The sequence below is a fragment of the Electrophorus electricus genome, chromosome 7 (genome assembly GCF_013358815.1).
Source record: "Electrophorus electricus isolate fEleEle1 chromosome 7, fEleEle1.pri, whole genome shotgun sequence".
Lineage (NCBI taxonomy): Eukaryota > Metazoa > Chordata > Actinopteri > Gymnotiformes > Gymnotidae > Electrophorus > Electrophorus electricus.
The window spans coordinates 19372265-19384764 of record NC_049541.1 but is presented as its reverse complement, the minus strand read 5'-3'; the positions used below and the strand labels follow the sequence as shown (position 1 = coordinate 19384764).

Here is a 12500-nt window from a genome sequence, read left to right as displayed (position 1 = left end):
ACCAGGTTTTGATGTTTGAAAAAAATGTAATGTTGAAAAAAAAAATGTCATCGAATTGTATATTTATTAGAAACCACTTATTTACAATCAATAGTCCAAACAGTCCGCATCAGAGCTCTGTCCGGCGCGTCAGGTTATGGCACATGAGCGTGCATCCACACGTGAGTGGCACGGGAGCCGCACGGGAGCCAGAGGGGCTGCGATCCGCGCGGTTCCCACCGCCTCTCGCGCCTCAGAACCCATTTCCGTGTAAGTGCTGGGCTGGAACAGGACATTGCGCCCGACAGAAACTGACTGAAAACATTTAACGCTTAAACATTCATTCTCGACTTTGATAAACCCACTTCACATGCGCGTATTAAGACAGATGCCTCGTTTATTCGCAATAACTGACCAGCCTGTTTCCAAAACGGCCAAAGCTTGTCTTATTTCATGTGCAAATATCCTGCCCGCGCATATAAAGCAGGTCCGTGGCGCAGTCCGACATACCTGAAGCCAAGAGCGCTCCTGGAGTGGCAAGCCGGTGATGTCTCCAACCCGTCTGGTGAAGAAGTACCACGAGAGTTGCAAGGTGCGGAGAGTCCAAAGCACGAAGCGCGCGCGCTGAGTGTTTGAAGTTGAGCCGAAGGCGCGCGGTGCCCTGGTGCGTGCCTCTCGCGCGGAGACACTCCCCCCCCCACTAGCACAATTCTCCGTCTCCGTCTCCCTCGATCCACTCGTCCGAATAAACAGATCGAAAGGAGGACAGACGTCAAAAGCAGAGCGCGCGCCCGTCCCCGTGCGCTCCCGCTGCTGGCCGACCGCGTGGACACAGGGAAGAAGACTCACTTCACTCTGCCATCTATCTGCTTTCTAACAATGCAGTTTATCCTAGTGAGTTTTCTGTCCGGCCTGAACGCACGGCTGTTACTTCTGGATTTGGGGCTCAGATCTTTGTAAGAACAAATGTCTCACCGTCCCTCACCAGTTCAGCTCTGGCCAACATTCACAGTCGCTTACATTGTCGCTCATAGCTCAGAAAACGTGTTAAAACTCATATTTAACTTCGTACAGAAGAACGCTGCTAACCTAACTCATTACCTGGCTTACTTATTTGTACGATTTACATTACACTTTGCGGGGATAACTACATGTAAAGCAAAATCAACTATGTTTTATTACCAGCACTATATACTAATCATTTTCATTTAACTTGCTGCTGTATATACAGACAGTAGACTATATATATTCATGTATCCGTCACGAAGGCTACTTTGGATGATCATTAAACCTAATTAGTCCTATACCCTGCGGATACTGACTGCCCCGGGAACTCGACAGCGTGAATCTGCCGGAAATGCATGTTTATGTTAGAGATTTGCTGCACCCTTGTGGTAACAACACTTTGAATTTCATTATCAGTCTATAGACTGCCGGAGCTGCTATTCTAATTGTAGCCACATGGTGGCGACAGATATTCAAAAAGACGCATGGGTCCGTTCGCAATAGCCTACTACATACAGCTGGTATACTGCATACTGCACTCAGTATATACTGTATACTGGTCCCCATAGCAGTGTGCAGTATAGAATCCAGTATGCGACTAACAAAAACCATGTTATGAGGTCACGTGAACGTGTGAAGAATCCCTTTGTGTCCCTTTGTGAAAAGTTTTACGCCATATTCCACAATGAAGATAGCTTTGCTCACGTACTGGAATATTTAGTCCATTGTCCAGACATCCGTCACCAATCAGTTAGCGAATAGTATGTAGTAGGTCATTTGGAACACAACCATAGCCATATTGCTGCCTAGATATGATCCACATGCATCATGTAACAGAGTGTGGTGCGGATTTTCATATCTTGACATATTAACCAATCTTTCAACCAAGATATTAACCATATCTTTCACATAATAACCAATCCGGAAACTTCACTACAAGAAAGCAATCCTTGCTGCCTCTCAGTTATTTTGTGTTTGTGGCAAATAGAAAAGTGGGATTAAAGATAAGATTTGTTTTAGATGATAAGAAGTCTTTAGGGGTCAACCCTTCTCAGAAAGGTTTGGGAGGAGGGCATGAGATCAATGGACTTGAGTGCTTAAATGGCTGGCAGAGGGTAACAAGAAATTCAAAACCATAACAGCTCTTTATCAGGGTCCTTTAGTCAAGTTCCTGGATGCTGTGGGCGCAAAACAGGATTCCTTATTAATCTTGACTGTGTGTGCTATGGCCACATGAGTTAAGGGTGGCATCCATCTTTTATGGTGTAGTTATGACGTAATCTCACTATGACGTAATCTCCTCTCCAACTTTTGTGTTACCACATGGCCACGACCCTGTTAATACTAAAAAAAAATCACGTACAAACACACACAGTCACACCAACTTTGTATGCACACAGCTGTGGAAGACAGCTCAAGGTTTGTATCATTTATTATTAAAATGAGATCTTAACAAGTTTGGCCTTAGTCTTGGGGTTGTGTTCACTTTGTTGAGTCATTCTTATGAACAGGGCAGTACACCACTGACAGCAAAAATACATCCAGACCTCTGTAAGAGGCTCGTATGCTTCTTATACAACAGTGAACAGACATGTGACTGCTTCCCTCTGCTGCAGTTCTACCCCGGCTGACAAGCTAAATATTAACTTAATAATCTAAAAAAAAAAAGCAAAACATTTTGTACATCATTTACATATTGGTAATTATAAAGCTTAAAAACTCTCAGCAGCAGCAATCTTTATCAGAGAGAACTGAAGGCCAATATTTACGCATTCATGGGAGCGCTGTGTGTGTGTGATCAAGAGCAGTAATTAAAACATCAGTCTGTACCGTAGATGTACGAGGTGTGTCTATAGTATCAGGTCTCAGCACTGGTCCGGCAGTGACCCTGCCCCGCACTGTTCACTGAATTCCCTCTTCCAACACATCTGATTCTGGATGCTTCTGTCACTAGCAGACTATTGGAATCGTGTGTGTGAGAGAAAGGCCACTCCAACACCTGAGGCTCGCAGTGTCACGGCTGGCACACCACTTCCCCATTAATCGTGAATTAAAAAATAATAATAATTACCATGACACGAAAAAAAATGCTTTCTGCATTTGCCTGTGTATATATGTGTGACTGACTCAACACTGTTCAAAGCAGGTGTTTACGCAAAGCAGTTTTACAGAGTGATCTGTGTGCATGTGCGTGCGTGTGTGTGTATGACCAGCCCATGTTAACTCACTTCAGAATGTTACAAATACTGAGTGAAAAGGTACCATGAAAAAAAGTGCTGATATGAAGGGATCTGCTTGAGACGGTTAACTCACCCCTCCCGTTAGAAGCAACAAACACCACAGTCCACACTACATAAACACTGACATAAACTGTAGACATATAGTCATAATATCTGTGTATCTACTGAATTTTAGGCCACTTTCTACATTGCGTGTGTTTCATACATGCGTGTGAGAGCGTGGGATTCTGTTTGTGTTTGAGTTGATGGCAAATGCATGATGATATTTGCCTCCCTCTGTTCCAGGATGTAAACAAACACAATATCATGTTACAAATTCTCACACAGAGCATTGAAAAGTTACATTTACGATTTAAACTTTCTCTTTTTTAAAATTTGCTGCTTGGCAACTCTGTTCCATCTGAGACAAGCGCTAATCAAAATACCTCTGGCTGGTCCAATCACATCGTGTCACAGTCTGATGGAGAAAGGAGGAGTCTGCAATTAATACACATCTTAAAAAGCCCAAATTATTCTACCCAATTCAGATTCTGATAATGACAATTCTGATTACTATTCCTTGACCTAATAACTGTGCACTCAGACAGAGCAGCCTATTTCTGAAAATACAGTAGTTCTATTCAGATCTGCCCTTAGCCAACCAAAAACCAACATCCAAACTTAAAACCTCATTCACAAAAGCACCTGCATTGTGCACACCCACAAACTACATGTGCACACACATACATGACATGACACAACCACACAAACCTAACACCTAAATCCTGTATACAGAGTTTAAGAGTTAATAAACCTTCATACATCACTGAAAACTGAACTTTTATCACTTTTAGCTCTCTAAATATTTCAAAATCAAAACCACTGAGAACCTTTTGTGCTTTCTACCTCTGCACAGCACAAAACAAATAATGTTCATGTACTATATAATGAACATGTTATAATAAACCACTCTGCTCTTATTCCAATATTAAACTGCTCTCATCTTGCTCACTGAACTCTGTGCAATCACACAGCCTATACTGTAAAGCACTGCTCTATGTCAGACTAAAGTCCTGTAAAGCACTGCTCTATGTCAGACTAAAGTCCTGTAAAGCACTGCTCTATGTCAGGCTAAAGTCCTGTAAAGCACTGCTCTATGTCAGACTAAAGTCCTGTAAAGCACTGTTCTATGTCAGACTATAGCCCTGTAAAGCACTGCTCTATGTCAGACTAAAGTCATGTAGAGCACTGCTCTATGTCAGACTAAAGCCCTGTAAAGCACTGCTCTATGTCAGACTATAGCCCTGTAAAGCACTGCTCTATGTCAGACTAAAGTCATGTAGAGCACTGCTCTATGTCAGGCTAAAGTCCTGTAAAGCACTGCTATGCTACATTTCCCATAGAAATATGTGAACTGTTCTGTTTTTCTTCAGTATTTCGTGTTCTTGAACCAGGAGAGGTGAGACTTTTCTTCTTCATCCATCAAAATGTTTCCACTTCCAGGAGTGACGAGCACACAAGACATCTCTCATTTCTACAACCAAGGTAAAACATTTCTATACAACACAAACATCAGGAAAAAAAGGAACTTCGAGCTTTTTCTCTAAAGTTTACAATATAAAATTCAAGTGCAATTAAAGTTCCAAATATTAGTTACAAAACATAAATGTATCTCTGCAGTAACCCTGTGTTATGGGCAGGTAGTCTTTATCTCGTTATACAGGGCTTTTGTGGGGTGTAGGATTAAATCTCCTTGTCTTGTCCAAATGTTGTTCACTGTTATTCCACGTTCAGAACGGGACTGTGAGGCTTCTCCTTTCTCGAAACTTAAATGGTTTAAAAAAATCTTTAAGTGCACCAGTCATTTTCAAAACTCAATCTTGTGCATGTCTGGGGCATGAAATCATTTTAAAAAAATAACAATATATATCCATGTGTGTGTATGAATGTACACCTGCATGACATAGGCTAGTACATGCTTACTAACACACATACATATATACATGCGTACATACATACATATACAAATATATAGATATTAAACATCCAGGAAGTGGGTCTCTGCAAGTTGTAGCACATATAAATATTCCAAAAGCATTAGAAAAGCAAAACACAAAACAAAAGGGATCAAAAAACAAAGAGAAACATAGAAGAAGTGAAACCAAAAGGTGGACTCCAGGCGAGAAGTAACAGGCAGGCAGCCCTTCCACTTCCTGTGGTACAGAGGCATTCTGGGAGCAAGCTATTGTGCTGAAACACTGGAGAGGGAGAGAGATAAGCAGAGGAGTTGAGGGGAGAAGGAGGCACGTGAGAGGAGATGAGGGGAGAAGGAGGCACGTGAGAGGAGATGAGGGGAGAAGGAGGCACATGAGAGGATATGAGGGGAGAAGGAGGCACGTGAGAGGAGATGAGGGGAGAAGGAGGCACGTGAGAGGATATGAGGGGAGAAGGAGGCACGTGAAAAGAGATGAGGGGAGAAGGAGGTATGTGAGAGGATATGAGGGGAGAAGGAGGCACGTGAAAAGAGATGAGGGGAGAAGGAGGCACGTGAGAGGATAGGAGGGGAGAAGGAGGCACGTGAGAGGATATGAGGAGAGATGGAGGCACGTGAAAGGAAATGAGGACAGAAGGAGGTACGTGAGAGGAGACAAGGGCAGACTGGGACTGGGATAGAGGTGGCCTCCAGGTTTCTATTTGTACGGCCGTAGAAACCTGGTGACTTTGGAGCGTAGCAGCTTAATGAAGGAGCGTGGGAACATCTCCTTGGACTCCTGAACCGTGTACTTGAAATAGTTATGAGGGTGAGCCAGGACGTCAAACAGAGCCTTAATCAGCTTCTTATCCTGGAAGACAGCAAGGAAACGCAGTGTTAGTTACAGACAGTGTTTTAAACTTGCATGTTAGCAGGTACACTAATGGAAATTCCTCTGGTTTTGGAGTACTTGACATAGAACTACTAGCTGCAACAACTTGTGACTGTGAAATTTTTTTTAAAATACGATATTTGCCTTTTTATCCATGAGTAAAGCTTTACAAAATTTAAATGATACATCTAATCACTTCCTCTATCATAGATTGACATTAGCATTTAAATATTTCAAGTAGCTGCACTGATGACTGAAGACATTGAAATTCTCACTTTCAATATTTCTTGGTGATTCTCTGAAGCATAGAGTCGACCATCTCGTACAATGTCCTCTATGAGCTGTTGATAATCTTCTGTAAACCAAAACAACAGTGCCAAACCGCTTACACAGCAGGTTTATTTCAACCTATAACAAAACATACCCCACTGTCTGATTATAGGACACCGAGTGTCTGATAACTGTGTGTTGACTGTCTGATATTGAGAGTGTGCAGAAAGGAAGACTGACCATCGTAGGTGACGTAGGGAACCTGGAAGCCCTTGCCGCTGTTACCCTCGTTGGACTTGAACTGAATCCAAAGTTTACGGGAGCGGGAGGTGAAGGCGATTGGACGCTCGTAAGTCTGACACGTCTCATAGGTTGTTATGGACGTGGGCTGGGCTAATGGAGAAAGGGAGGAGCCAAGTGAACCAGGACCAGAACCTGAGTGAAAGGAACTGACAGGGCTAACAGGCTCGCCAATTTACTTCACCAAACAACCAAATATTGTCTACAGCAAGCAACAGGACAGTTTCGTGGATGGGTCGCGGGAGCTAAACGTACAGCTCTTCCTCATGACGAGCACGTCACCACACTCATCCTCAATAGGGAGGAAGATCTCGGGCACGACGATGAGGATGCGTCTCTTGTTGGGGGGATTGATGGTCCAGACGCAATCCACATTAGATGGGTAGTCCCCAGGGTAGTTGGGGGACTCGATGTAGCCCATAAAGTCTCCTAGTTCACCCCCACACATTTGGTCTACGGGGAGGAAATAACCCAGTCACTTAGATTCAGGTGCAAATGTAGGACTGAAAGCAAAGTCCCACCCTTTAAATACACTCCAAGTGCGCTTACATTTGGGGTTTCTTAAAAAAGGAACCTTGTTCATAGAGAAGAGAGTTCAGCATTTAACTTATGGGAGCACACATAACACATGACACATTGGCTTACTCTTGCAGTGGGTCACATTGGTGGCCCCATCAAAGTCAGTGGTGGTGTTTCCAGGGCAGGTGATGCAATAGTTCTGCCCAAAGTCGGACTGGTAAGTGCCGGCCGGACACCGGATACAGCGGTGGGAGCTGGAGTTGTAGTGGTGTCCTGGAGCACAGTGGACTACCCACCACAGACAGGGAAAGAGAGAGAGAGAGAGAGAGAGAGAGAGAGAGAGAGAGAGAGAGAGAAAATTTAACCAGAAAAGGCAACAAAGATGTGAAATAGATGGGAAGAAAAGACAAAAACACTAGAACTGCTTGGTAAGGTGTGAAAGGGTCATATGCGCTGTTTTGGCGTGTTACCTTTGGCTTCACAGTCTCTGAAGGACGTGCTCCCAGTGTGTTTGGTCATGAGTCCACCCCCACAGGGGAAGCACAGAACCCGGCCCGGCTCCGGCTGGAATGTGCCGAGCGGGCACAACTGACATGGACGAAAGCCGTCGACAGAAAAATGACCAGGCGGGCACTGACCTACAACCAGAAACACAAGGGAAGGTCCTTTATCTGGAAATCTTGGTAATTCATATGTGTTCATTTTTTGCTCTTCTGTGTGAATGTTTGGATTATAGCACCGATGTATCCACAAGGGGGCATCAAAGGGGTCACATTTTTCTCTTCCCTATGCTTCCTGTGACTGAGAAATTTATATAGTATCATGAAATCAGTAGGGTTTTTTTTCCTGTATTGATTCTGCATTTCAATATTATTGATTTCCCTGGTGGATGTGCTGGGAGAAAGCTCATGTGCATTAATCAGTCTTTATAATCAATGTCTGGCATTACCATTACAAAGCAATTCATTGATTTGATTCACTGATACGTGTATTCACGCACACACGCACACACACCTCCGCACTCAGAGACGTTCTTGGCTCCGGTGATGCCCTGCGGCTCTGTGCTGGGGCAGGGTTCACAGGACAGCTGACCCTCCATGTCCTGATAGGTTCCCGGAGGACACTGCACACACTGCTCCTGCTCACCACTGAAGAAGGTCCCTGCACCGCAGCTGACTGGGACAGACACACACACACACACACACACACACACACACACACACACACACACACACACGCACACGCATACACACAGACACACATACACACACTCACATACACACACACGCACACACACTCACGTACACACACACATACAGACACACACACACACTCACGTACACACACACACACACACACACACACACACACACACACACACACATGCACACACACAGTATACAGTCACAATCAAATGATCTGTAAAGCATTCTTTTCTAATATTCCTCATTCAGAAGCTGGATGACATGCTGCAACGCCACAGTGTTCAGCCGGGGCGCTCGTTTCCCAGAGTGCCTACCGCACTTGCTGTCCATGAGGACCTGTCCGGTGCTGCAGGACTCGGCGGCGTCCGGCTGGAGTGCGGCGCGCTGAGCCACCTCGTACGCCGTGCCCGAGAACTGGATGTAGAACTGCTGCTTGTTGATGGACTTCCTCAGGGTGCGCAGAGTGTTCTGAAGCCTCTGTTTCACCCTCTCCCGCACGCAGTTCACGTCGCACGATTCTGACACACACACAAACACACACACACACACACACTCACTCCTGTTACATTTACGTGGGTACTGAATGTGTGTGGTAGCATGACAGGTTTGGTCATTGGTAATGTTGCCTACACACACACGCACACACACACATGCACACAAACACACACACACGTGCACACACACGCGCACACACACGCGCACACACACGCGCACACACACACACACACACACACACACACCTGAAGCTTCCTCCTCCTTCATCTCCATCTCGAACTCGGCAGTGATTTGCGAGACCTCTTTAGATGGAGACTTCCGGCCCCGCCGACGCTTTTTGGACGACTCACACTTCAGATTTACAAATGTCACCTGACAGTCCTCTGTGCAGGGGAACTGACCTCCTGAAGAGGGGAGAGAGGAGCAGAGAAGCAGAGGGGAGGAGCATAAAGAGGACAGGGGAGGGAGGAGGATGGAGAGAGAAGGACAAAGAGGGGGGAGGAAGAGAGAAAGCGAAGGATGAGGTAAAGCATGAGGAGAATGAGAGTGAGAGCAGAGAAGGGAGCAGGGGGCAGATACGGGTGGAGGAGGGAGCAGGGGGTAGTTACGGGCGGAGGAGGGAGCAGGGGGCAGTTACGGGTGGAGGAGGGAGCAGGGGGTAGTTACGGGCAGAGGAGGGAGTAGGGGGCAGTTACGGGTGGAGGAGGGAGCAGGGGGTAGTTACGGGCGGAGGAGGGAGCAGGGGGCAGTTACGGGTGGAGGAGGGAGCAGGGGGTAGTTACGGGCGGAGGAGGGAGCAGGGGGCAGTTACGGGTGGAGGAGGGAGCAGGGGGCAGTTACGGGTGGAGGAGGGAGCAGGGGGCAGTTACGGGCGGAGGAGGGAGCAGGGGGCAGTTACGGGTGGAGGAGGGAGCAGGGGGCAGTTACGGGTGGAGGAGGGAGCAGGGGGTGGTTACAGGCGGATCATTACTAAGCTACGATCCAGGAGGGCTTATTAAAGCAACACGGTGTTCTGTCCTGGGCATGACTCACCCTGAAGGCTCTGCTTGGCCACATCTCGATGCTTCTCCTTGTTACGTGGCCTCAGGTGACACTTGGCGTCCTTGATCTTAAACCGTGTCTTCTGTTTGATGGGCTGAGCCAATGTTTCTGGGGTGGAGGAGAGAGGTGGAGCCACACGTTCACACTCACACTTTAACTGAAACATTACAACTGAACCACAAGCACACAACCGCTCCATCTGTTCTGTGAACAAAATAGTGAATAAACACCAAAGAATTTCAGCCGTGAAGGTCTTGGTAAATATACAGTAAGAGGGCAGAGACAGAAAAGCACAGAATGGGGGGGTCAAATAAAGGGAGAAGGGTGGAGAGACATCTGGAGGCATTCTACAACATTTTTGGGGTTGAGAGTGATGTTTGGGACAATGAGGAATATAGAAGGTCAAGCCTATCCACACTGCACTCTCTCAATCCCTCGTGGACATACACATATGAACACACGCGCACACACGCACACACACGCGTGCGCATGCACGCATGAACACACACACACACACACACATGCACACTTACACACACATGCACACTTACACACACATGCGCACACACACACATACACAAACACACATGCACATACATACACACACATGCATGCAGGCACACACACATGCATGCAGGCATACACACATGCATGCACACACGCACACACACATACGTGTGACCTGTGTGTGAACTGCGTGTGCATGTGCAGTCTCTCCGGGGCCTTCTGAGTCCGGTCTGCGTATATCACTTCTGTCAGTTAGTGTCAATTAGATTCAAACTACAGGTCCTCTGTGGTCTGACACGCGTGTTTGTGTGTGTATGTGTGTGTGTGTGTGTGTGTGTGTGTGTGTGTGTGTGTGTGTGTGTGTGCGTGCGGCTCTGGCTCACTGAACATCAACTTGTGTTCCAAAACCTACAGAAAACACCTGACTGGAAAATCTGGAATTCAGCAAACAGGAGAAAATGAAGCTTACAGCACTTATAATGGTCTATTAGAGAATGAGAGAGAGAGAGAGAGAGAGAGAGAGAGTGTGTGTGTGTGTGTGTGTGTGTGTGTGTGTGTTTTCATTGCATTACCCCTGAGATTACTCACTACACCTCTACACATTTCAGCTATACCCCCTCACTCAAGCTTCCATCCTCAATAAATAGGTGAGACTGTGCAGAACCTCAGAGAGGCAGCATGAACAACAGAGAGATGGAGATGACAGAGAGAGTGGGTGGAAAGAGAGGGGGCGGGGCTTACCTGTACAGCACTGTAGAGAGGGGCGGGGCTTAACTGTACAGTGCTGTAGAGAGGGGGCGGGGCTTATTTGTACAACACTGTAGAGAGGGGGCGGGGAGAGGGAGGGGGCAGGGCTTACCTGTACAGCTCTGTAGAGAGCGGGCAGGGCTTACCTGTACAGCTCTGTTGAGAGAGGGTGGGGTTTAACTGTACAATGTTGTAGAGAGGGGGAGGGGCTTACCTGTACAGCGCTGTAGAGAGGGGGCGGGGCTTACCTGTACAGCGCTGTAGAGAGGGGGTGGGGCTTACCTGTACAGCGCTGTAAAGAGGGGGTGGGGCTTACCTGTACAGCACTGTAGAGAGGGGGCAGGGCTTAACTGTACAGTGCTTTAGAGAGGGGGCGGGGCTTACCTGTACAGCACTGTAGAGAGGGGGCAGGGCTTAACTGTACAGCACTGCAGAGAGGGGGCGGGGCTTAACTGTACAGTGCTGTAGAGAGGGGGCGGGGAGAAGGAGGGGGTAGGGCTTACCTGTACAGCTCTGCAGAGAGGGGGCGGGGCTTACCTGTGCAGCTCTGTAGAGAGGGGGAGGTAGATGTAGTGTTCCTTTTTGGTGCTGATGTGCCTGATTGGACTGGTACTCCACAGCTCAGAGAGTAGCTGTTTTCTGAATCTACACACACACACACACACACACACACACACACACAAACACACACACAATAGAGTCTGCGTCTAAAGTTATGTGTGGCCTCGCAGGTTATGTGTGGGCAGTGTTGGCTCAGTGGTTAAGGTACTGGACAATTAGTCAGAAGCTTGCTGATTCAAACCCTACCACCAAGTTGCCTCTGTTGGGCCCCTGAGCAAGGTCCTTAACCCTCAAGTTGTACTCAGTCATAATTGTAAGTTACTTTGGACAAACGTGTCAGGTAAATGTAATGTGTGCTTCTATGAGCATGTATGTGAAAAGCAGAGGCTGGTTGTCAGAATGATAAAGTGCAGTGAGGCTGTGTAGATAGAGCCACTGGCCTGCGTTTAGTCTGACCACAAATTGTCCAGTGGCAGGCTGAGTATTTCTGTTGGCCTGCCACTGCATGCAGGGGCGTTCAGGATTAAAAGAAGGTTTATATGGTCCTAGCACTCACTGTGTGAACCCAAAGAGACTAGTAATGCACTCCCTCACACTCACTAGCATGAGCATGCTCACAGACACGCATACACACATGCACATAGGTAAATACATGTACTTAAATATTACATACAGAGTCCCAATGGTTCCTAAAGGACATATGGGATTAAAGAAGATTTACACTGTTTTATTACCTATTTAAAAAACACACACACACACACACTGAGACGGGGCATAAAAAGTAGATA

General features: G+C 46.6%; 1 protein-coding gene across 2 annotated transcripts in view; it reads right to left on the bottom strand.

The window, feature by feature from the left end:
- Positions 1 to 5582: 5582 nt before the first annotated feature.
- The window catches only part of scube1 (signal peptide, CUB domain, EGF-like 1), a 59701-nt gene continuing 52783 nt past the window's right edge, over positions 5583 to 12500 (bottom strand). For both annotated transcript variants that reach the window (XM_035528614.1, XM_035528615.1), the window contains 11 exons: positions 11689 to 11796; positions 9889 to 10005; positions 9102 to 9260; positions 8676 to 8879; positions 8171 to 8332; positions 7627 to 7794; positions 7283 to 7444; positions 6893 to 7090; positions 6578 to 6730; positions 6343 to 6422; positions 5583 to 6046 (listed from right to left, as the gene is read on the bottom strand). In XM_035528614.1, coding sequence (XP_035384507.1) covers positions 5894 to 6046; positions 6343 to 6422; positions 6578 to 6730; positions 6893 to 7090; positions 7283 to 7444; positions 7627 to 7794; positions 8171 to 8332; positions 8676 to 8879; positions 9102 to 9260; positions 9889 to 10005; positions 11689 to 11796 — 1664 coding nt within the window. In that variant the 3' untranslated portion in view covers positions 5583 to 5893. The remainder of the gene's footprint in view (positions 6047 to 6342; positions 6423 to 6577; positions 6731 to 6892; positions 7091 to 7282; positions 7445 to 7626; positions 7795 to 8170; positions 8333 to 8675; positions 8880 to 9101; positions 9261 to 9888; positions 10006 to 11688; positions 11797 to 12500) is intronic.